Consider the following 22,775-nt stretch of genomic DNA (forward strand, 5'->3'; position numbering starts at 1 on the left):
TGTCTGTCTCACCTGAGTCAGAATCTCCTTGACATCAGTCCTGAGATGAAAGCTCAACCAATCCCTAATCCAATTCATAGGAGATTGCCCAGACACTTCCTTATATCTGGATTACTGGCAGAGCACAATCTATAATGATCCTGATAATGGAAAAGCTAGAGGTAGAGGATATAACTGTCAAAAACTGCCTGGCAAAGCAGATAGGCAAGGTAGCAACTGAGAAAACTTCCCAGAACAAGTCCCTTCCCAGGACCAATCTGCAGCCCTCATTTATTTTTTTGTTTCTCTAACACCTTAAATGCATAATTTTATTTCATTTTATTATAATATTTTGCCATCCCTATCTGCCTGCTAGAACTTTTAGGGGAGAGATTTTATATTACTTGTCCTTTTATTTTCAACACCTAATACAAACCTGGCAGAGAAGAGATGTTCAGCAAATATTTGTTGACTTGAAATATCTAATTGAAAATTACAATAAGATTCAAAGACATGAAAAAACACAAATCCTTAGTGCTTTGTCTATGGTTCAAGTCCTAGACAAGCCTTGCTAATTAAAGACCCTCTTCCACCACTCCAAGCACGCTCTGAGAACATTTCTAATACAGATTTTTGAAGTCATTTTTCTTCATGATGTGAACCTGTAACATTTGCTGCATTATCTTGATTCCTGCTTTTTCCTTTGACAGTCTCTTGAGTTAAACTGCACCCTCCCCTCAATTAAAATGCAAATGTCCATCAGTGACAGACTGGATTAAGAAAATGTGGCACATATACACCATGGAATACTATGCAGCCATAAAAAAGGATGAGTTTGTGTCCTTTGTAGGGACATGGATGCAGCTGGAAACCATCATTCTTAGCAAACTATCACAAGAACAGAAAATCAAACACCGCATGTTCTCACTCATAGGTGGGAACTGAACAATGAGATCACTTGGACTCGGGAAGGGGAACATCACACACCGGGGCCTATCATGGGGAGGGGGGAGGGGGGAGGGATTGCATTGGGAGTTATACCTGATGTAAATGACGAGTTGATGGGTGCTGACGAGTTGATGGGTGCAGCACAGCAACATCGCACAAGTATACATATGTAACAAACCTGCATGTCATGCACATGTACCCTAGAACTTAAAGTATAATAATAAAAAATAATTTTAAAAAATAAAAATAAAAATAAAATAAAATAAAATGCAAATCCTGGCCGGCGCGGTGGTTCATGCCTATAATTTCAACAGTTTGAGGGGCAGAGGCAGGCGGATCATCTACAGGAGTTCAAGACCAGCCTGGCCAACATGGTGAAACACCATCTCTACTAAAAATACAAAAATTAGTCAGGCATGGTGGCAGGTGCCTGTAATCCCAGCTACTCAGGAGGCTGAGGCAGGAGAATCAATTGAACCTGGGAGACAGAGGTTGCAGTGAGCCGAGATTGCACCATTGTACTCTAGTCTGGACGCCAAGAGCGAAACACTGCCTCAAAAAAAAAAAAAAAAAAAAATCCAAATCCCCCCAGGGAGTGCGGGGTTGGAGAGGAAGACAAGCTTTTGTCAATCATTGAACACCTGAGTGTGAACCATTACTAGGATCAATTCAGAGAGGCTAGCTGGAGAGAAGCACAGCAGTGGCACACAGAACTGCTCAGTATAGAGGCCCAGTAACAGATAGCATAGCTGAAAGAAGCCTGAGAAGTCAAGGATTCCCAAGAACTTTGTGAAGGAAGTGGAGTAAATGACAGTGAGATAAAAAGAGAAAAACAAAATAAGAAGGCACATAAGTCTAGTTTCAGCTGATTTTTTTTTCGTTTCACATAGTGGCTCTGATGTTTGGTGAATGTTTGTTACTCTACCTACAAAACATAATGGAAATCTTATCGTCACCTCCACTGCTATAACTTGAGCATAGCCACCATCGTCACTCCCTAGATTGTAGCAATAGACTTCTAAGTTCTCCCAACTTAAACTTTCACCCGCTCATGGTCTATTCTTATTTAGCAGTGAGATAGTTAAGACTGTCACTTATCTATTTGAAACCCTCCAAAGACTTCCCGTCTCACTTAAAGTAAAAATCAAAGACTAAAGAGTGGTCCACAAGACTCTCCTACAGGATCCGACTCCCACCTACATCTCCCTCTGACAACCTCAGCAACCTGTTCCTCACTGCTAGCCTAGAATATGTTCTTTGTACCTGTCAAGCACTCTCTGGCCTCAGAGCATTTTCCTCGCTATACTCTCTTAAGGAGTATCACCTCCTTGGATTTTACCTTCTCAAAGAAACCTATCCCAATACCCCAACGTAACTTGTGACACCATCCCTTCTCTATTTCCCTTGAGAATCAGGGCTATCCATTTCTCCATGACACATATGACCTTCTGACACACACGATAATTTACTTATTTGGAGGGGTTATGGTTGATTGTTTCTCTTCCACCAAAGAATATAAAGTGTCTTTGAACAGGCATCATTGCATATTTTATTTGTTGCAATATCCTCACAGCTTTGAAAAGCACACCTTTTAGGTCATCAATACATATTTATTGAATGAGTGATTTGCTTGAACCCAGATTAACTATTTTAGCTCGTGCAGACACATTCCATATTGCTCATTTTCCAAATTAGATGTGGTTCTGCAGAAATGGAGAAAGTCACATACAGACTGCTGCCACTAAGTTTTCAGTGTGATGTATTTGGGAATGTTTTGATGTCTTAAAGGAAGGAGACTTTTGTGAATAAAACACCAGTTATAAAGTTTTATGAAATATAAAATAGCTCTCATCTTGATCCCTAAATAAGCTATGTGTCCAAATAGCTTTAAGTCCAGGGCAGGCCCATCAATGGAGACTCTTTATAATTGGAACTAATCTTCAGACTATCTTCAGTAAGTGGCAGACTCTATGAGGCTTTGATATAATGCTTATCCCAATTTCCACATGGAGCACCATAATAATTCACTAGGATAAAAATTTAAATTACTTCATAAATGAGGGCAAAACAGACTGGGGACCCAGACACAACTCTGGGTGAATTTTGTAATATCCAGTCTTTTCCAAGGGAAAAAAAAAGTCTCAGGCAATATAGATGTTGATCAAAAAGTAGGCCAGGCATGGTGGCTCACACCTGTAATCTCAGCACTTGGGGATGCCAAGGCAGGTGGATCACTTGTGGTCAAAAGTTCAAGACCAGCCTGGCCAACATGGTAAAACCCTGTCTCTACTAAAAATATAAAAATTAGCCAGATGCAATGGCGCACACCTGTAATTCCTGCTACTTGGGAGGCTGAGGCAGGAGAATCTCTTGAACCCAGGAGGCAGAGGTTGCAGTGAGCCAAGACCATACCACTACACTACAGCCTGAGCAACAAACACAGTGGGACCTGTCTCAAAAAAAAAAAAAAAAAAAAAAAGGCAGGTTGAGCAGCATTCAGACCCATCCTGTCTAAAGCAATGATTATAATGTGAAATAGTATTTTAAACTACATCCAAATTTAACATATCACAGCGATTATATCACACAAATGCAAGCAGATTCAGAACCTTAAGGTTTTATCTATGAAAAAGAAATATCAAACACACTTTATATCTGAATTTAGCTCAACAGACTATGGTCGATCCATTTTATTTTAATATCAAAGGACAGTAGGGCCCAGACTTCAAACTAATATCCTTCAAGCATTCATGTTTTAATTAGATGCCATCTGTATTCTATGATTCCTATTATTTCAGAATCTGGGAGTGAGTAAAGCTGACCTAAATCTAAAGTTCTTTGATTTCAAAAAGAGCCCTGTGCTCAGCTTAGCACCACACTGGAAGGAGCAAGACAAGAAACAACCCATGAAAGCATATAAATTCTTCGACATCACACAGCTTTTGTCTATTTCTTTCTATCATTCTATAAAATAATGTTACCAATTTAAACACTAGTCAAACATCAAAAGAGATCGGGGTAAGACTTATCTATTCCACATCCATTTTAATACGTTTTTTATACTCAAGATACTATTTCTGAAAATAATAGATTGCAATAAAAAAAGCAGGCCGACTTTCTGATTTTTACCTAAAGAGATAATATAGCAAGATGCAAGGAGGAAATAAACATGAAAAAGAATAGCACTGTCTCATAGTCCATTCTATTCTATTTTTGCAGAAGTTATTATAAATTTTACCCATGATAAGAAGCTTTATTTTTCTGTTCAAAGAAATCGATTGATATTTTTACTGGTAGTTAAATTATAATCATTCTTCTTATTTTCCTGTTCATCAAATTTACCATGCATTTCTTTGAATTTTCTTTACTTGGAAATGTTTTACAAAGTAAAAAGCAAATGCTGAAAATTTTTCAATGTTGGGTGCAAGAAGAAAGCCCAAAAACAATAGGTCTTCAATAAACAGGCCTTTAATGTATCAAAAGCTCTTTGGGGCTCACCCTCTTCCAACTCTCTGACTATATGCAAAACAGGAGAAAGCATAAAGTGCAATGAAACACACACAGAAATGCTTTGAAAAAGTTTTTAGAGTAAAATCACTTTTCACAAAACAAAAAGAATAAGTATATGGCAGCATGGTTTAAAAAATGATAGTTAATGCACTCAGGAAACAGTAACGGTTAGATTATCAGTTAGTTTTAAATACTCTACAAATACATTTTATAATCACATATATGTATTTAAAATATAATAAACAGGTTAATTTACCTCAAATAAGTAGGATTTTCAATTTAGAATCACAGAAAAAGTTAAATTGTATCCATCTCATTTGCTTTGAATGTTTAAAATGCAAGGACTTAATCTCTAATACATTTTGTAAATGAACCCAAAATTATATAAATTGGGAATTCTGGTTATAATTCCTTAATAATGATTTTCTTCATGAGAATTATAAAGTCAGGCTAAATCGCTAACATGAGTTATTTCTTTGTAGCAATAAATCGTGGTAAAAAAGAACATGGCTTCAAGAATCAACAGACTTAATATTATATAAATGTCAGCTCCGTAACAGACCCATGACCTGGACAATTATTCACTGAACTTCAGTTTCTTGGTGTACAAAATAGGGAAAATAGTATTATCAACTTCATATAGTTATAAAACTTAACTGATGTAATCTATTTTAATTAATTTTTCAACTATTTTATATACTAGCATAGTTCCTGACCCACAGAAAGCATTTGATATTGCTGCTATTATTACTATCAGATTATAAGGCCAATCGTCTTATGTCTCCACACACAGCCTTCTGGGATCATCTTCTGTATATTTGGTCAGGTTGTTTTCCATTTCTGAAATGCCAACTTCTTTCCTCTTCATTAAGTTAAATCCTAAATATTTCCGACAGGCCTGACATTTTTTTATAACTTCCCTTACTAATCATGTTCCATCACATTACTCCTGTTATATTGAACTCAGTTGGTGATTATTTATAATCTGACTTACACATTTAATTTTGCCTTATATTGGTTTTCTAGCTGTATTATAGATTTAATAACTGTATATAGCCTCTCTAAATTGTGTATGTTTTTTCTACTGATTAAAATTGAATTGTTCTAAGACAAAAAAAAAAAAATCTCTTACTTCCCTTTAAAAGAAACCACACACACTCCAAAGAAAGCTAGTGTAGTGGTATACACATAGTAGGTATTTAATGCATGCTTTTGACTTGAATTGTATTGTGACATCATTTACAAGATAATGAGTGTCACTTTATCCCTTCAACATGACATTCATCATCTGTAAAGTGATAGTGAAACACACTCTCCATGGTATTTCAAAGCTCTAAAACGACATTATTTCAATGTACTGAGCTGAAAATCACCACCCCTTCTTATGCAGGCACTTTAATTGTTTTATTTTATTGATATAACAGCTATCAAATTCTGGGTGTGGGTGATCCACAATCTGAATTACTTGAGAATAGTTGGGAAGCCAGCATGCCTTAGCGTAGAGTTGCCTTCTGCTAGGAGAATGGGCTTGAATATGTCACAGGCCTGGATCTAAGATAATATTCCATTTTATATTAATCCTGTCTACTATTCCATCAATACAGGATATTTGGATGGATGCTAGGGTCCCTGTTAATAAATCATCAGAAACATATCATAGTCCTGAATCTCAACTATTTTCTTTTAATTCTGTCATTAGGGCCAATGGTATAACTCATATTATGCCTGAGGAAAAATAATACTCTTGGAGTCATAGATATAAGACATTAGGCAGAGAAAGAGGATTTTCAAAATCAAATAATTTGACTGAAACACATAATTCTATACAGATTATAATTCATTTACACATTCAAATATACCAAGTCCTGGTACCCTCTTGCACTTTTTCTTCCTTCTTGTAGAGGCACAATTAATACTATAATTATTGATTTCTGCCTTGGGGGGAAAAAAAGATTCTTCCCTGTTTCAAAATAAGCATGCACCATGCAACATGCAAAAAGTACCTTTGATTTCTTATTTTCTGGGCCTGTTGACATGGACAATGCACAAGGTGAAATCAGCTCCTCTGTTCTTGTTAGAGATATGGGAAGTGATGGGGTTGAAACAGGTGACCTGTGGTTGGGGGTGCTGCTTTCAGATTTCCCAAGTCTTGAAGGCAGGGTACCACTGCCACAATGTGGATGCAGAGCTGAGGGACTGAGCTGGGGCACCAGGGTGGGCAGATTGGCACGAGGGAGAGAGGAGGACCTCAAGTTGGGAAGAGAGGCAGAGCTAGTACTGGAGATAGGGAGTGAAGGAAGAGCTGAAGGATTCAGCTCCTGGCCAGATAGTTGGGATGATGCTCTTTTAGATCTGTTTATCAGGCTTGAAAGAGCTGGGGAAGGATGGAAACATTTCTCTGAAGAAGAGAACGTAGCTCTTTGATTAATAGTAGGAGATAGAGAAGACAATGCAGAGGAGGCTAATGTAGAAGGGTAGGTGTGAATGTTTCTGGGGTTTTCTGGACCCCTGAGGTCACCATCCTGTTTACTCTTTAAAGAGGAAAGAGAAGAGCTTGGTGGAACAGGAGGAAGACCCACAGAACTTGATGCACTGGTTTGTAGCAGGGAAAGCATGGTATTGTTCTTCAAAGTAGGTGATGGTGTTCTCTCTACATTCATGGAAGCAAGGCTGCTACTAGCCTGTTTTGTAGGAGAGAGGGAGGGCGCCTGAGAAAGTGGGGTAGACTTGGTGAAAACAGGCAGGTGAAAAGATTGCTGGGTCAACTCAGAAACCTGGCATTCCCCTTGATCTAGAGACCCGGCTCTCAGGGAACAACTTGAGAGAGATTTTTTAGGCGTGGGTGGGGTCTGCTTTGCTTTTTGATCAAGTGTGAGCGAGGAAGAGGCCGGGGAGTTGAGAGAGAAGGTGGGACAGGATGCAGGGGAAAAGGGTCTTTGGTGGGAAGGGTTTGACTTGAGAATGGCAGTGAGAAGGGCAAGCCGGGAAGGCACCGGGGATTTTACCCCTGACTTTGAAAGATTTCCACTAGATGACATTTGGCTGCAGATGGTGGAAGAAGAGCCGTGGAAAGAGGAGGTAAATGGTTTGGGGCTCGGAGACAGTGAATGCGTGACAATGCGGACTGGTATGTACAAGGCTGAATTCGACTTCAGAGAAGCACTGGAGGACGATGGAGGAGAAGAGGTTCTCGGATTTTCTCCGCGACTAAGGACATGCGAGGTTAAACTTGTCTTCTTGAGAACTTCAGAGGTCAGTCCAGGCTTTGGATCTGCCGCAGTTGAACTGGGTAAGTTAGAACCTGATAGTTGAGTGGAATGGGGAAACAGTAACGTCGAGGAGGTGCCCTTCGATGCAGAAAAGGGTGTAGAGTGAGCGGTAGTTTGAAAATACGTAGCTGATTCTTCCACCACGGCCCCACCGACATCCAGCCTCCTAGTGTGGAACTCCTCTAGGACAGAGGCTCCCTCGAGGTGAACTGGGTCGGGTGGTGCGTTCGGATTAGTTGGAGAAACAAAGGAGAAAGCAGGTGGTTTACAGGCAAGCTGCTCAGAGGTAGTGGAAGAAGAAGTTAACTAGAGGAAAGAGAAATAGACAGATTGAAATGGGACATTATTTCTGAAACGATCAAAATATTCTTGTCACTTGTGCGATTATGCAAACAATTTACACAAAAGGAGGCAACTTAAACCTCCATAAAAACGAAGGAAATTCTGTTTTGCTAATGAGGCCTTGCTCTGAATTTGAAATAAGATACAAATAAGCTGTGAAGTATTACATCCTATACCTCATTTATCCCACAGAATGAAATCAATATAAAATTATATTGCATAGTTGGAAGATAATTCGTCGACATCATCTAAAATAGTTATCTTAATTTTGAATTGTGTGATTTGGAAAGATTTAAATCACCATCAGTATAAATTGCAAATTTCACTTTGGAAAACTATTTTCTTCTATTGTAAGAATATAAAGCATGATATTATAATAACGACTACAAGCCTTAAAAAAATTTTAACACACTCCAAGGGTTTAAAATTCTAAGTTTCTACTACTTCACTCCTACATGCTGTGAACTTGGAAAAGTGCCTAGAATTCAAAAGATGAAACCCCCAATATCAACACAGAATGATAAATTGAGGGATTGAAAGCAAAGTCCAAATTAGACAGGAAGTTTTAGCTTATTTTTCCTAATTATTTGCCAGAATGAATATTTACCGTGAACACACAATGAATATTTAACAAATGATTTGGGTTATGCTGGAAGAAATAGGCTCTCTTGCATCAAAAGAAGCCAGAACACTTTACAAATATAATCCACTTGAATCAAGGAAACCCACCAATCCAAATAAAGAGGAAATAAAGAAACCAAATAAAGAGGAAATAAAGAACAATTCATCATTTTACAAGAGAAGCTAGGGAGAGCCTGTGAAACAACTGGATGTAGGTAGCCTTGTGCCATTTTAAAAATCATCTAGTACTTTAAGATAAGTACTGAAGTTATAAATACTTTGAACACCTTTTAAACAGAGGTTTCCCTTAAAAGTCATTGATTTGATTATGTCAATATATAAAAGAAATATAAACATGCATGTCTAATAAAGAATTTAGGGAATATCAATCATTTAAAATATCAATAAATATTAAGATTAACATATAGATGTTGCATTAAGCACATAGCAGGAAACTGTATATAAATATAACAAACTTAGCAAAATCTTTACAAATAAAGTAAAAGATATTTATTGATTTCGCTTATAACATTTTCAGATTTCCATCAGACCTAATGCAGAGGTTTTCATGTCATATAGTTTTAATCTCTAAAAAATTTAAAACTGGCAAATTTAAACAACTCATCCCAAACTTCCAAGTTTCTAAGTAAACATACCCAAAATAGTCCTTTCTTTTATACATAAATTTATATGTATCTTTGCAACATGGAAGAATACAAACATTTCTTGCTACATAAATAATACCTGAATATTTTAGCATAACTCAGAATATGAGAAAATCAGATATAATTGAAAGTCAAGCAGAATTGAATCAAGTGGAGGAAGAAAACTTAGCAATTCACTCTTGTAAGTTTTACTTAGAAACAACTCTGCTTAGCCAATGTTTATGTAACTGATTCATGTGGTTAGAGATATATTTAAATCCAAACACTGCTAGCTGGGCAGCTGAATGTTTCTGTCACTACAAGCATGACAATGTCTTATCTGGAGTTATGCAATCATTTGTAGTTAAATATGTAATTAATGTTTAAGAAATTGTTCTCTTAGGGTAAATAGTATATTCAGATTTTTTTTTAACCACAAATGAAAAGTCTTCTCTAATTGCTTCCTATGATTGATCTCTCCTATTGAAAAGAATATAGAAACATTTCTAGACTGTGTAGTGTGTCTTTGCATGTTGTACTATGCCTAGAATAGCTGTTTGGTAAAGAATTCTGTAAATTAATAATGGCAGTCACAAAACTCTCATTACCCTTTCAGTTCTGCTGTTTCCAAATAACTTTAATGTATATGACAAACTCAATTATTTACCCTGATTATTCACCAAATTATCACTATGCTAAGACCATAGAGCTGTAATCGTTAGGGTCTCATTCAGAGGAAAAGATTAACCTCTCCAACTTCCTCAAAACTATGGCTTCTAATGACCAAACACTCTACTCCATTAATTAATATTTTACCCAATATAAGTATTTCAGAATTTTATTATACTTTCTAACATATTTAAAACATTGATTTTTTAGGAACTTCTAAGAGAAAGGTTCTGAAAAGTCTAAAGATGTTTACTATGTTTATATTAATCTGCACATAATTTTTATTATATTTTCTTACTTAGTATATTAATAAGTATATGCAACATACTCATTTCTAACTTGCAAATATACCACGATATTATCCTAATTTGTACTAATATAAAAATGTGACACCATATTTTCTAAAATTCTCAGGAGTGAAGGATTCATTTTTTAATAAAAAGATTGATTTTTTTGAGTTTCCCTAATTAATAAATTTTTAAAAAGAGGAAATAAAGGCATGAAAATATGTATGCAGAAAGAAAAAATGGGCACCTGTCAAATTCTCAGTCAGTAGCTCAGAATTAGTCCTTCATTTTACCTCTTCCTGTAAATCCCTTTATTAGTGATCCCAAATTTCCCTATTGGCATCTATTTAATACAAATTATTTCCATCTCTTCTTCCTCTACCATTCATAACCCTCTATGTTGTTCTCAAGGTTTGCTACTGATACTCTAACTCCTTCTCCCTCAAGGCTATTCTAGGTCTTCTTTACCATTTATTTCTTACCTCATCTTTATTGATTTCTTTGCTTTAAACACCTCTCTAGACCTACCAAGGACCATGTTTTCCAATCCCCAGAATTATGCTGGTTCCTTGAGCCCCCCTTGACATACACTCTCTCAAAAGTCATTTTCAAAACTCTCTTCTCCTAGAAAGGCTATCTGGAACTCTGGAAAACATTCACAACAATCTCACTAACAGAAGATGCAATGTGCTCCTATCATTAGGTAAGTAGATGATCCTAATCATAAATTCACCCTCAGATCCTATATAATAGAGACCATCAATTATTTTAATAACCAATCTCTATTGTAGAACTGCCTTGTATTTTTACTGCCTGTAAATCTAAAATAAACTGCTCCTGTGTATATTCAGTTTTCCCTGATGTTTCTATGATATTTCAAAGCATTTGAATAAAAAGTGAAGTGACTGATCTGCTACCTAGTATCCTGAATACTTTCTGAGATTCTGACAGCACCAGATGTGGATCACATATAGCTGTGCTCTTCCTCCTGAATCTGTACAGCTACATGAGGCAGAAACCCCAGATTCTCCCTTGTCGTCACATACCAATCGTCATATTATGGCAGCTTGGCTTCCTAAACTTACCTATTATTGACTTGTCCTCTTCTCTCTGATGAATGCTTGTAATGCTACAGGGCACATTCTCAGCCTTTCTTACCTGAACACATTAAATAATCTTTTCTGGTGTTCTTACTTCTAGTTCACCCTATTTAACCCATCACCAGATTGAACTTTTAAAATCTGATCACCTATGCTTAAGACCTCATCATTGTTTTCTTTGTGTCTACCATGAACTAAAGATATTTCCTTCATGACAAAGCCCCTCTCTTGCTATCCAGTCTCATGCCCCTCATCCCCTATTTTTTAAGTTTCAGTAATACTTTGTTCAATCTCAACCTTCTTGCCAGCATTGCCAGCATTCTAGCTATTGTGGTTTCTTGCCAATCCTCTCTTGCCAATCAACTTGGCAAACCTTTATTCTTAGACCAATCCCAGCAACTGCCATTATGTTCCTAGACCTAGTCTACTAGAAGTTGCTATAAGAAAAAGAAAATTGATACCAGTTGTTAATTGGCAGGACCACAGCACCTGTTTTTCAAACTGCATCCGTACAAGGGCAGCAGCCCCAGCCAAGTGGGTCTGGTTTCCCCTGTACTGAATTTCCCTGCAGAAGGGGAGGCTTTCTCAATTCACATATGGGCTGGGTGAGTCACTGTAGATTGGTTAAAGCACGGGTTCGATGTCTGTAGTCTCATCCCGGCCCTGCATCTCTCCATTTTTTGGTTAGTTGATTTGTGTTTTCTTTTTTGTTGTTATTGTTTGGACCTTGGCTTCTTCTACTGTTCTGATGAACAGTTTTCCAAAAACAACGTTCTCCACAAACCCTTAACCTACTGTTTCTCCCATTATGCTCAACAGATGGCCTAGATTTCTTTACTCCAAGGAAAACTGAGATTACCAGGAAAGCGAATTTTGGTCGTATCACCTTCATTCCCTTTCCCTCATTCTAAGGAAAGATGAATGAAAAACCTTTCGCTTTTTAAAAGGTGAATTCTCCTTGTGTACTCTGAATCACAGCAGCTCTTGCCCCCTTAGAAATCTTATTTCATCAGTTATTCCTCATATCCTAAGTACTTATTCTTTTTAATTTTTTCCTAGCTCCCTGATCCTAACATAGATATAAAACAGAAATTCTCTCAATCTTTTAAAAACCGTGATAATAAATATCATTGTGGTGAATAGTAAAAGTACCCACAATTCTCTGTTCTTTTCCATTCATTCCATCATAAACACAAAGTCTTTCATTACACCTTTTAATCTGGATAGCCAAATGACTTGTTTTGGCTCATACGATATTATCAAATGTAATACAAGAAGCAGTAGCTTGAAAAACACCTGTGCATTGAGCCTTACTGGCTTGTTGAGTGCAGAACATTGCCATAATATGAATGAGCTCAGGCTAGTTTACTGGAAGATATAAGACCACATCTCAGCAGACAACTACTCAGCCACCAGACAGCTAACCAGCCACCAGCTAACCCCACAGCCAATCACAGACATGGGTAGGTCACAGCAAAGATTAACTGAATCTAGCCCATATCTGCAGAACCACCTAGCTGAAAACAGCCCAAATGATTGACCAAGAAATTTTTGATCTAAATAAAATATTGTGTTTTAAAACGCTAAATGTTGGCATGGTTTGTTAAGCAATGAAAGCTAACTGACAAAAACAAATATATACATACATATCCGAAGCTCTTTCTAGATCTTATATTTCCCATAATTACAGGCCTATGTTGTTTTCTTCTCAGTCAAGTCTGTACAATATAATCACTGCCTTGAGTTTCTTATTTCTTGTAGTCAACACACCCAAAATGACTACCCAGAGTCCCAGCCTTGTAGAATTCCTTCCTTTTAAGTGTGGGTGGAAATGGTTACTTGCTTCTAACTGATAGAATGTGACAGAGGTGAAGGAATTTTTCAAATGTAACAAAGGTCCCTAATCAGGTGACTTGTTAATTAAAAGGGAGGTTTATCCTGCATGGGTGTGACCCAATCAAGTGAGCTCTTTAAAAATAAAAATAAAAATAAAAAAAGGTCTTTGGAATTAGAGACTCAAAGCAGCAGAGATACTTTTTCTCTGTTGCTGGCTTTAAGAGGCAAGCTGCCATGAATTCCACAGCCTCAAGGAAATAAATTCTGCCAACCTGACTGACACCTTGATTTCAACCTGGTGAGAGACCCTGAGCAAAGAACATGGCTCAGCCATATCCAGACATCCGAGCTACAGAAACCAGGAGAAATAGGCAAATTTGTGAAGTCACTACATTTGTGGTAAGCTGTTATACAACAGAAAACTAATACACTTCCCACTAACTTCTTAACAGATTCCTCCTCCACCCTTACATGGAAAACTGTTATCACTACCATCTACAATGGTTTATTTTTCCTAAACCCAACAGGCACTTGAATCGCTTACCTTTCCTGATTTCTTTTCAAAGTGTGACTCTTCTAATCTCTCCCTCCTTTTCAGAACTTTTATTTACGGCCTCTTTTTCATTACTCTTTCCTAGCGTATTTCCTGTTGAGTCCTTTTCATATTCCTTCTCATCTTCCACCCTGTTCTTATGTGCTGGTACTTCGTTCTCTATTACCTTTCTGGAATGCCAAAAATGTATTCATCCTTCAAGTTTCAGCAACACTGCCTCTGTGAACCCTTTCTGATGGTCCAGGCTGACTTAGGCATCCTCCCCGTAGGCTTCCCACTGTTTTCTGAGCATGCAACCTTTTGTTGTCATTATTTCCAGGCACATACACTTTTTAAATTCCTTAAAGGCAGATCATATGTCTATGTACCTCTAGTGTCTAGTGCCTAGCCTACTACCTTCATACAGGAATAAAAGATAACTAAAATGTCTAGTAGATCAAGGAACAGAAGGATGCAGAAGCAGAAACATAGTTTCTCCTTGAAGAGGGTCTGATCCCCTCCCTCAGCAATTGCCCCCTTTTATTCTGCTCTAGACTCTGGGCAGTGAGGATGGGCAGGTGTAGGAAGAACACTGCCTCTGACCTCTGATTCAGTCATTACCTCCCCAGCCAAGTTCTGACATCAACAAGTCTTAAGTTTTGACATCAACAAGTCAGAAGACTCTCTTCTTAAAAGCCTACATCATCTTTCTGCTGGAATTGTCAAAGCGACTTGATTTTCCAGATATGTTCTTCCTTTGTACCTGGTTAATGGTACAAATTAATCCACCCAGAGGAAATAACAAGCTACCATTCAGGGACTATAGGGATTCTGCCAGCATCAGAGCAGAGCCTGGAGCTTCTCACTGATTCATAAAAATTCTCCTAAGTGCATCTAGTTTCATTCACCATGAAAGGTAACAAGATAAAAGGAGGGAATCATATACTCACCCTAAGCAAGAAAAGAAATGGAGAGGTAGCAGTGGGAAGATCACTGCAGAAAAGTTGTTAAAAAAATAAAATCACTTGGTCAGGGATTTGTCCAATGCCTAAAAGAATGTAGGGTCTCTAAATTTTTAATCCTACCCAACTGCTCAAAACAATTATATGACCAAGAAGGCCCATGTAGAATCTGAATTACTACTCAGTCACCTCTCACCTATTCATGCAAGGTCAGGCCCCGGGTGGCTCTGTTCTGCATGCAAAGAGGCATCCAGCTGATGGCCTTGAACACTTTACCTCCCAGCTTCTTAATATAAACGTGCCATGTTTCAGCAAGTACTTTGGCATTCCAAGCTAGTCCTCCAGCAGTTGGCTGAATCCAACATGAACGTTTAACCTCCCAGCTTCTTTCAAGGTTTTCAACCTCTAAATCTCTGGGGTCAGAAGCTATAGATTATTTGCTTCAGTAAGAGGAACAGCACTAACTCTAAGGCAGGAGTCCTAGGTGCTCTTCCATACTCTATTATCATTTTCTTTCAGCTTTGAATGCTCACTAAGAGGGTTTATGTAATATCTATTCTCTATTTAATAAACACAAGATCATGTGAAAAGGAGGATCATTTATTCATTTATTCATTCATTCATCAGACACTTTTTAAGCACCCACAGTATTCTAGTCATTGTATTAGGTGATGGGAAGCAGAATTGAGAAAAATATTTTTTGTCAAGTTCAAGGGGTTAAGGAATCTAGTGGGGTAAGAGAGACACATGAAGGCTATTATAATACAGTATACTGGTATGAATAGGGTATTTCATTATAAAGTTGAGACCTGGGGGTATATGGAGGGTTTCTATGTCTAATGCCCCATCCAAATAACTTACTGTAATCCCTTTTCTATGAATCCATGAAATCTAATTATTTAATAAACATATGTGCTAATGTCCAAATTCCTCAGAATTTCATGTCAGGACCTCCATTATTTAGCCCCAGTCAGTTCTTTTAGTCTTATTTTTATGTTCCATGCTCCTCTCCCCAGTTCTTACTTCTGAGCTACATTTGAAAAAGGTGTGAAACTCTCCTTCTCCATGGTCGTTACTTTGTGCCCCAAAAAAACATGCTGCCATCTCAGACTTCTTAGATACAGTAACCCATTTATTGAGAGCCTACCACTGGCCAGGAACTATTCTAGGCACTTTGCATGGATTATCTCATTTAATCTTCACAAGTCAGGTTGATATATTATCAACTCATTTTACAAATGAGAAAACTGAGGTTTATGATTTCAAGTGATTCACCCAGAGGAACATAGCCAGTAAATCGCCCATCTCATTTTGGTTTTCCCACATCACCGCTCCAATGCATGACCTCCCTTTCCTTACCTCCCATCCATTTCTCAACCTGATTTCTGTCCTCATAATCTCATTCACACTGTTCCCACCAAGGTCACCAAATGACCTCCTAATTTCAAGATTTAATGAACTCAGGGGCCCTACTTTATTTTACCTTGTTTTATATTCCATTATAGACTCCTCTTTTTGGAAAGTCCCATTAGCTCCCACTGCATAAAACCACTCTCTCAGACTTCTTTGGCTCACCTCTTAGATAGAAAAAGACACCTAGGTTTCTCATTGGCTCTCTTTTTTCATGGCTGCTTTTATACTTTCCTGACTCCTGGCTTGAATCTTGTCTTCTTACTTTTACCTTCTTTCCCTGAGTAAATTCCCATCACTTTAACTTATGTGGCAAATATCTCCAGTCTCCCTTCTCTCTCCTGTGTCTAGGATTCATACTTTCAACTTCTTTCTAGATATCATCATACAGTGCCACCAAGGCATCTCAGACTCCATATCAGATGTCTAATCTCTTCCCATCCCCTCCCAAGACCTGTTATGCATTCTTCAACTAATGATGCCAACATTCATCCAATTTCCTAGGTAATAAACTTCATTCATGCTTAATTTTTCCCATATATTGTCAATGAACAAGTTCAGCTAATTCTACCTCATAAGGCTCTCTGTTTATTCCGACACTCACTATCTTAGCTCTAAACTTTATGATACATCTTTCAGATGAATCACTGTGTTTTATGTGTATTCACCTCTCCTTTAACTCTAATATTACCTCTAGAAAATTCTTAGACTTTTACATGAACATTAAAGTCCCTTTTTATCTGAATTTTATTTAAGAGGATTTTGATTCAACAGCTTATTTTATATAACATGTTTACTTTTGACATGCTTTGAAATTATTGAGTGATTTTTTTAACAAAAGATACTTTTACTTAAACATGCCACTTCAAAGTAAGAACTTGGGGAGTTTATCATTCAACCCAATATTTATATTGACTATGTCCAAGATAATATGCTAACCACTGTAGGGGACAAAATGTTGAATAAAACTGAATTTAACATGGGCTTTACCTGTAAAATCTCTACAAGCTGTTAGGGGGTATAAGACATGTATCTAAATAGCTATAGTACAGCCTATGATAGTTATAAAATAGGCACACACAAAAAAAAAAAACTATCAGAATTACGTGGGGAGAGAGTTTGCTTTCACCGAGAGAACCAAAACAGCTTCATGAAGGTGTTGATATCTGAGCAAGGACTTCACAGGTGAAAAGATATGTGATCTTTTGAATATTTCATGTTTTTTCACTCACCTTATTGAACTCCCTTATGTGTAAGGCACTGCATTAAGCGCTAGAGATACAGAAGTTAACAAGAGACCAGAACTTGACTTCAAGTAGTTTTCAGTCAGTGAGGAAAAAAGATAGAAGTAAATTATTACAACAGAATGAAAAGAAATTATAATGGAGAGTTTTCCCCCACTAAAAGCTACAACATAATAAAGAAAATCACAAAGATGAACAAGAACTAACTCCTTTCCAAAGGGAACATCTTTAAGAAGGGATGCTACTGGAACTGAGCTTAAATTATCAAGTAGCCTGGGTCAAAATGGAGAAGAGCTAGGGAAAGAAGGAAACGTTTGACCAGAGGAATCAAGGGCTCAGAGATGGGAAGGCATGAAGTATGTACTTTGGTGATTGTTCAGGAGAGCTGAAGAAGAGAGCTAAAAGATGTAGATAGAAAAAGACACCTAGGCTAGGTTGTGGAAAGGTTAAAGGCCAGACTAAGAAGTGAAGACATTTCTTAGGAATAGCTTCTCAATGACTAAACAATAGATCTAACTTATAGACAGTTCTATATATGGATTCATTTTCACCAGGCAGACTAGAAATTTACTTACTTGACTGTATTTCTGATTGAAAACTTGATATTGTTGGCATCAAGCAGCCCAATCGTGTAATTTTTTTTTTAGACTTTGTACATTACAGTTCACTATATTAAACTTCCAGACTGCTCTCTTTGGGGCTCTGGTCATTTCTCCTTAGTTTACACTTGTGGCAATAGTCATCTTATTTTTATTTCATGATGACCTACTGTTTACTCAAACGGATTATTATAGGAAATGGAAACAAGAACAATGGTAATTGTTCAAATAATTGGTAATTGGTCAAACACTTTAGGATATAGTATTCCATTACTGGTAATTATAATCTTCAGCCACAATTAATATGAGGTTGAGCTCTGCTTTTTTATTTGGAGCTCTAATAACATGAACTATAACCTGCTCCTAAATAACCTTTTATGGAAAAAATTTTGAAGGACATATTCAGTCTCTAGATTCACTTCTATATATTTGGACACACAAAAATAAAAATAAGTGGCCAATTCAGAGGAAAAAACTATCAGTTGGAGAAAACAGCAAATCAAAGACCCAACAATTGCTTTGTTAATTTTTTTATTAATACATTTTCTTTTCAAAGAAGTCACCTAAAGCTATCCTCCCCTAACAATGGAAATTTCCACATTTCTACGTCTCCAACTACTTCATTATCTTTTCTGAGGCAAGCAAGAAATATTTAAACCTATCACAGCATATTGAGAATACCTTTAATTATATGATTACATTTTGTTCCAATACCTAGCTGAGAAAGAACTTCAAGAAGAAATAAATGTTTTAGTCCAGTAAAAATGTGAGTACTCCAGTGTGTGTCTTTTATTACCAGAAGACAATATAAGAAACTAGATGCTTGAAGATAATAAAAATGCAGCATCAGAAACTCAGTGAAGCCTACAGAAATACAGATGGTGTGGCACCAAAACTCCAATGCCTATTCTACCATTTTGCGTTGGTCCTGTCCTAGTAACACAAAAAGACCAACATGCCAGTAAAAATGTCCTTTAAACTACTTTGGGTTGACTGCAAATGCCTGATCTATTAGATCCTAAACAGGATATCTGGGTACCAATTCATGGTCATTGTCAAGAAGTTAGAGCTCTGCATTCACTACCTACTCTCAAAGCCAGCATCTGCATTCCTAACATTCTAACTATACCTCGTAAGTCACCTTACATTTTCATTATGGCAAATAGCCAGTCAATGGCAAATTATTCTATTTTTTATCTTCAAAATGCCTCCTTGTCCACATCCTTTCTTTCCTGCCATCACAGATGTGGGTCTTCACCTATTGTACCAGACTCTCTCTACCTTAAAAGAACCATTCAATCTTGCCACTAAGTTTTGGGGTGGTATATTTTCCCCCTCTCACTGAGGTCAGCCCCACCCTGGGGGCTTCCAGGACCACAAAAGATGTTTTCCTTAGGATACACAGGGGAAAATTATTTTTCTTACTCTTATTTCCTAGTTTATCCTTTTATTAGTCTTTTACCAATTTAAAATCAATGAATCTACCTCTAGTGTCCAATTGTTATCTTTTCACTAGATCTTTCTTATGTCTGAAATATGCTTCTTGATGGACCCAGCTCACCAAGCACACTCTCTTGACTAAAGAAACTCCTCATATCAACCTTCTCCAAGAATTATTTAAAAGAAAGAGGTAGTATTCTCCCAAATTTACTCCAGCTAAATGTTTTACATTTTCTCTTCAGCCAATTCACAGCATAATTGCTTAATCCTTTTTATCTTATAGATTTATTGTCTATGTTTATACTATGATGATTTATTACCTGAGATAATGATTTTTTAAATATATTTTTCTTTGAAAGTTTTGTCTGCCTTAAACAGGATGGCCTTTGCAGACCGCCCAAGACAAAGGGTGCATAAACACTTATTTTTTTCCTTATGGATTGCAGGAAGACAAAACCTACCTGCCCGTGCTTTTGCTGAGGGGCGATCCCATGAAGCATTTCAGGATGTGATGAGGCCTTGAGATCAGTCCCCTGTGTTTTGGGACGCACTACATCAGAGACCAGACTGGAAGAGATTGCTAGAGACTTGGGCCGGACAGCTGCGGTACCAATCCCCCCTGGGGGGCCTTGTTCAACTTTTCTGCTTGTAGCCTCATCTTCCCCTTCAGAGTCCACAATAAGGACATATTCAGCTTTGAAGAGGTCACTTTGCTGCATTCCTTGAAGTTTGTTTGCTTCAAATTCCCTTTCTTGTAAAATCGTTCCACTGACCTCTGAAGGACAAGTCAATGTCGCTTTGTCTCTCTCTTGTTGGCTCCCAGCATTCAAGGTCAAGTAGTCATTGGATTTAGACTGTAATAGATGTAGAGATATAAAAGCATTGACATTACTTTAATAAATGCTTCTTTTTTGGCACATACACTGAAAAGTTTAAACACCTTATATTTTCAAAAATATATTAAGTTAGGTTGACATAAGAAAGAGATTGGGTTGAAGTTAGTGGTTTATTTTTACTAGCCCACTAGCCTACCTGTTTTTCCTGGTCTAAGCCCAAAAATTTTGGGATAGTAATCAACATCAACAAGCAAACCTAACTGTTTTCAAGTAAGTCATGATACAACATTTTAAAGAGAGAGGGGGAGAAAGCAATGTTTTCCATGAAGACATTTGTGAAAAAAATGGGGATTGGGAAAGGGTTTAGTTAATGGTGAAGCAACCTGTATATCCTTTAAAAGCCAAGGGAGGAAGGAAATCCCCATTGAAAGGTTTTAAAATAATACAAAATCTCTCTAAAAATCTGAAAGGAAAAATGAAATTGGAACTAAATGCATAGTCAGACAAAACAATCTAAGTTAATTAGGGAAAACTCATAAATAGAACACCAAAAAAGAAGACATAGATATTTTTAGTACAAAGCGTTTTTCACTGTTTTATTTTGGATTTCTAATTCTCAGTCTTTTCCCATCCAATTTTCTGTGAATACATATGTTTACAAGACCAGGATCAAGATAGCTTTATCAAGCTACTAAACTTCCTTTTCTAAAACTATGACAGCCATGTATACTAAGATTGTGTTTAAAAGACCCAATGTCAATTTTCCTATTTTTGTAATTACACTATGGTTACTATTATTCTTTTCTCTGCAGCTTTTGTGTAAGGCTAAAGTTATTTCAAAATAGAAAGTTAAGCCACTAAATGAAAATAAACTAACAATCTCAACTCTGGTGGTCAATTTAATGTGTCCTATGTGTGCATGTGTTGTATGTATGAAGACAGAAGTCGAATCACTGATTAAATATAACTAAAAAGTTGATTTTATACACCCATCCCACTTTATTCAGCTGATAATGATGACATAGTCAGGATAAAACACAAATTGCCTCTGATTAAAATTTCTCTGCCCATCTTTCCCTATTTACTCTGATTTTTTTTCATTGTATTTATCACTATATGGGATTTTATTACACACTTTTCATTTTTTTCATTGCCTGCCTTCCCAATAACAACTAAGCTAAATGAATTGTCTTTATTCAGTTGGAATCCAATCACCAAGAGAACAACATATGTTCAGTAAACAGTTGCTAAGAATATAAATGAATGAGGAATTACACTATTTTAATGTTGAACTGTCTAAAAGACAGGGTGAAAAAATTTTTAATCTTTTAAAGATGCAGTTGTATATATATCATTGCAATCAGCAGATAAATATTATCATCTTAGGAAGCTCTGGAGACTTGCAACCAAGGTTGGTTTATGTAGCTACAGTTTCACACCACTCATAGGGCCTAATTACAAAGGATCTCATTAATATTATGTAAATGAGTGCTGTAGGAAAGAAACTATCTAGAAGTGCCATATATAGTATTCATGGCCCCATTAGTCTTTGAAAGAAGATGGCAGCATTGCAAACGCCAGGATCATGGAAATATTACTACTTTCTAGATAAGATATTTCCTTGCAGACAAGGTGAATCTGATTATTTTGTCCCTTTCTAATTGTATCAAGAATAACACAAAGTTGCCCCATCTCATTTTATTTATAACTAAGCAATGTTAAAACACATTTTAAAGAGAAAAACATTTTTACTCAAAATTTTATTATTCTAACACAAGTTATTCTCAAGTTTTTTAAATTTGTTTAGTTTCACTTCCAGTCCTGGTTTCATTTTAGATAGGTACAGTCAAGATATGAACACAATATTATATCACCTAATATTGTAACATTAACATTTTCCATGGAATTATCTAATTGCCATCAGCATAATTTTGTCAAAGTGATATATTATTGTATTCTTAATTTTTCTGATTGTTAGATATTAGGCTTTTTAAATTTTTCTCTAATTATTTTCCTACATAACATTTTTCTTCTTTTGTAATATTTCCTTGGGATACTTTTCAAAGAGTTAGATTATTGAAAGGTTATGAACAGTTTTATAACAGTAGATAAAGGATTTCCACCAAAATTGTATAAATTTACAAAACCAGCAGGAAAATGTAAGCATGCCACTATTTCCACAACTCTCCCAACATCAGGTATTACATTTTTTAGTGTTTCCAATTTGTTACCCGTAAATAATAACATCTCACTGTTTTGTCTTATATTTTCTTTTGAGATAAATTTAAACATTTTTAAATTTTGTTTTTATTTTCTTAAGAAACATTTGAAAGAAGGTGCCAGTAGGCAGAATTTGTCATGTTAATAGCAAACAATAGAATGTCAAACTGAAAAAAATTGAAGATAACGCATTAGAGAGAACATGCAATTTGATAACATTTATGCTTCTGTTGCATTATTATATATTTTTTAGTCAAACTTAGAGTCACAGTCACCTTAATTTAAGCACAGGAAGTATATACAAATTTCCAAGTCATCATTATCGAA

The 22,775-nt window shown here is 36.5% G+C and overlaps 1 protein-coding gene across 38 annotated transcripts in view; it reads right to left on the bottom strand.

Moving 5' to 3' along the window:
* The window catches only part of MLIP (muscular LMNA interacting protein), a 258,328-nt gene that overhangs the window by 125,676 nt on the left and 109,877 nt on the right, over window positions 1-22,775 (bottom strand). For 37 of the 38 annotated variants that reach the window (XM_078001295.1, XM_028847473.2, XM_078001314.1 and 34 more), the window contains 2 exons: window positions 19,854-20,246; window positions 6,441-8,012 (listed from right to left, as the gene is read on the bottom strand). In XM_078001295.1, coding sequence (XP_077857421.1) covers window positions 6,441-8,012; window positions 19,854-20,246 — 1,965 coding nt within the window. The remainder of the gene's footprint in view (window positions 1-6,440; window positions 8,013-19,853; window positions 20,247-22,775) is intronic. The other variant, XM_015136579.3, reaches the window with a different exon arrangement.

The sequence above is a fragment of the Macaca mulatta genome, chromosome 4 (assembly GCF_049350105.2).
Source record: "Macaca mulatta isolate MMU2019108-1 chromosome 4, T2T-MMU8v2.0, whole genome shotgun sequence".
Lineage (NCBI taxonomy): Eukaryota > Metazoa > Chordata > Mammalia > Primates > Cercopithecidae > Macaca > Macaca mulatta.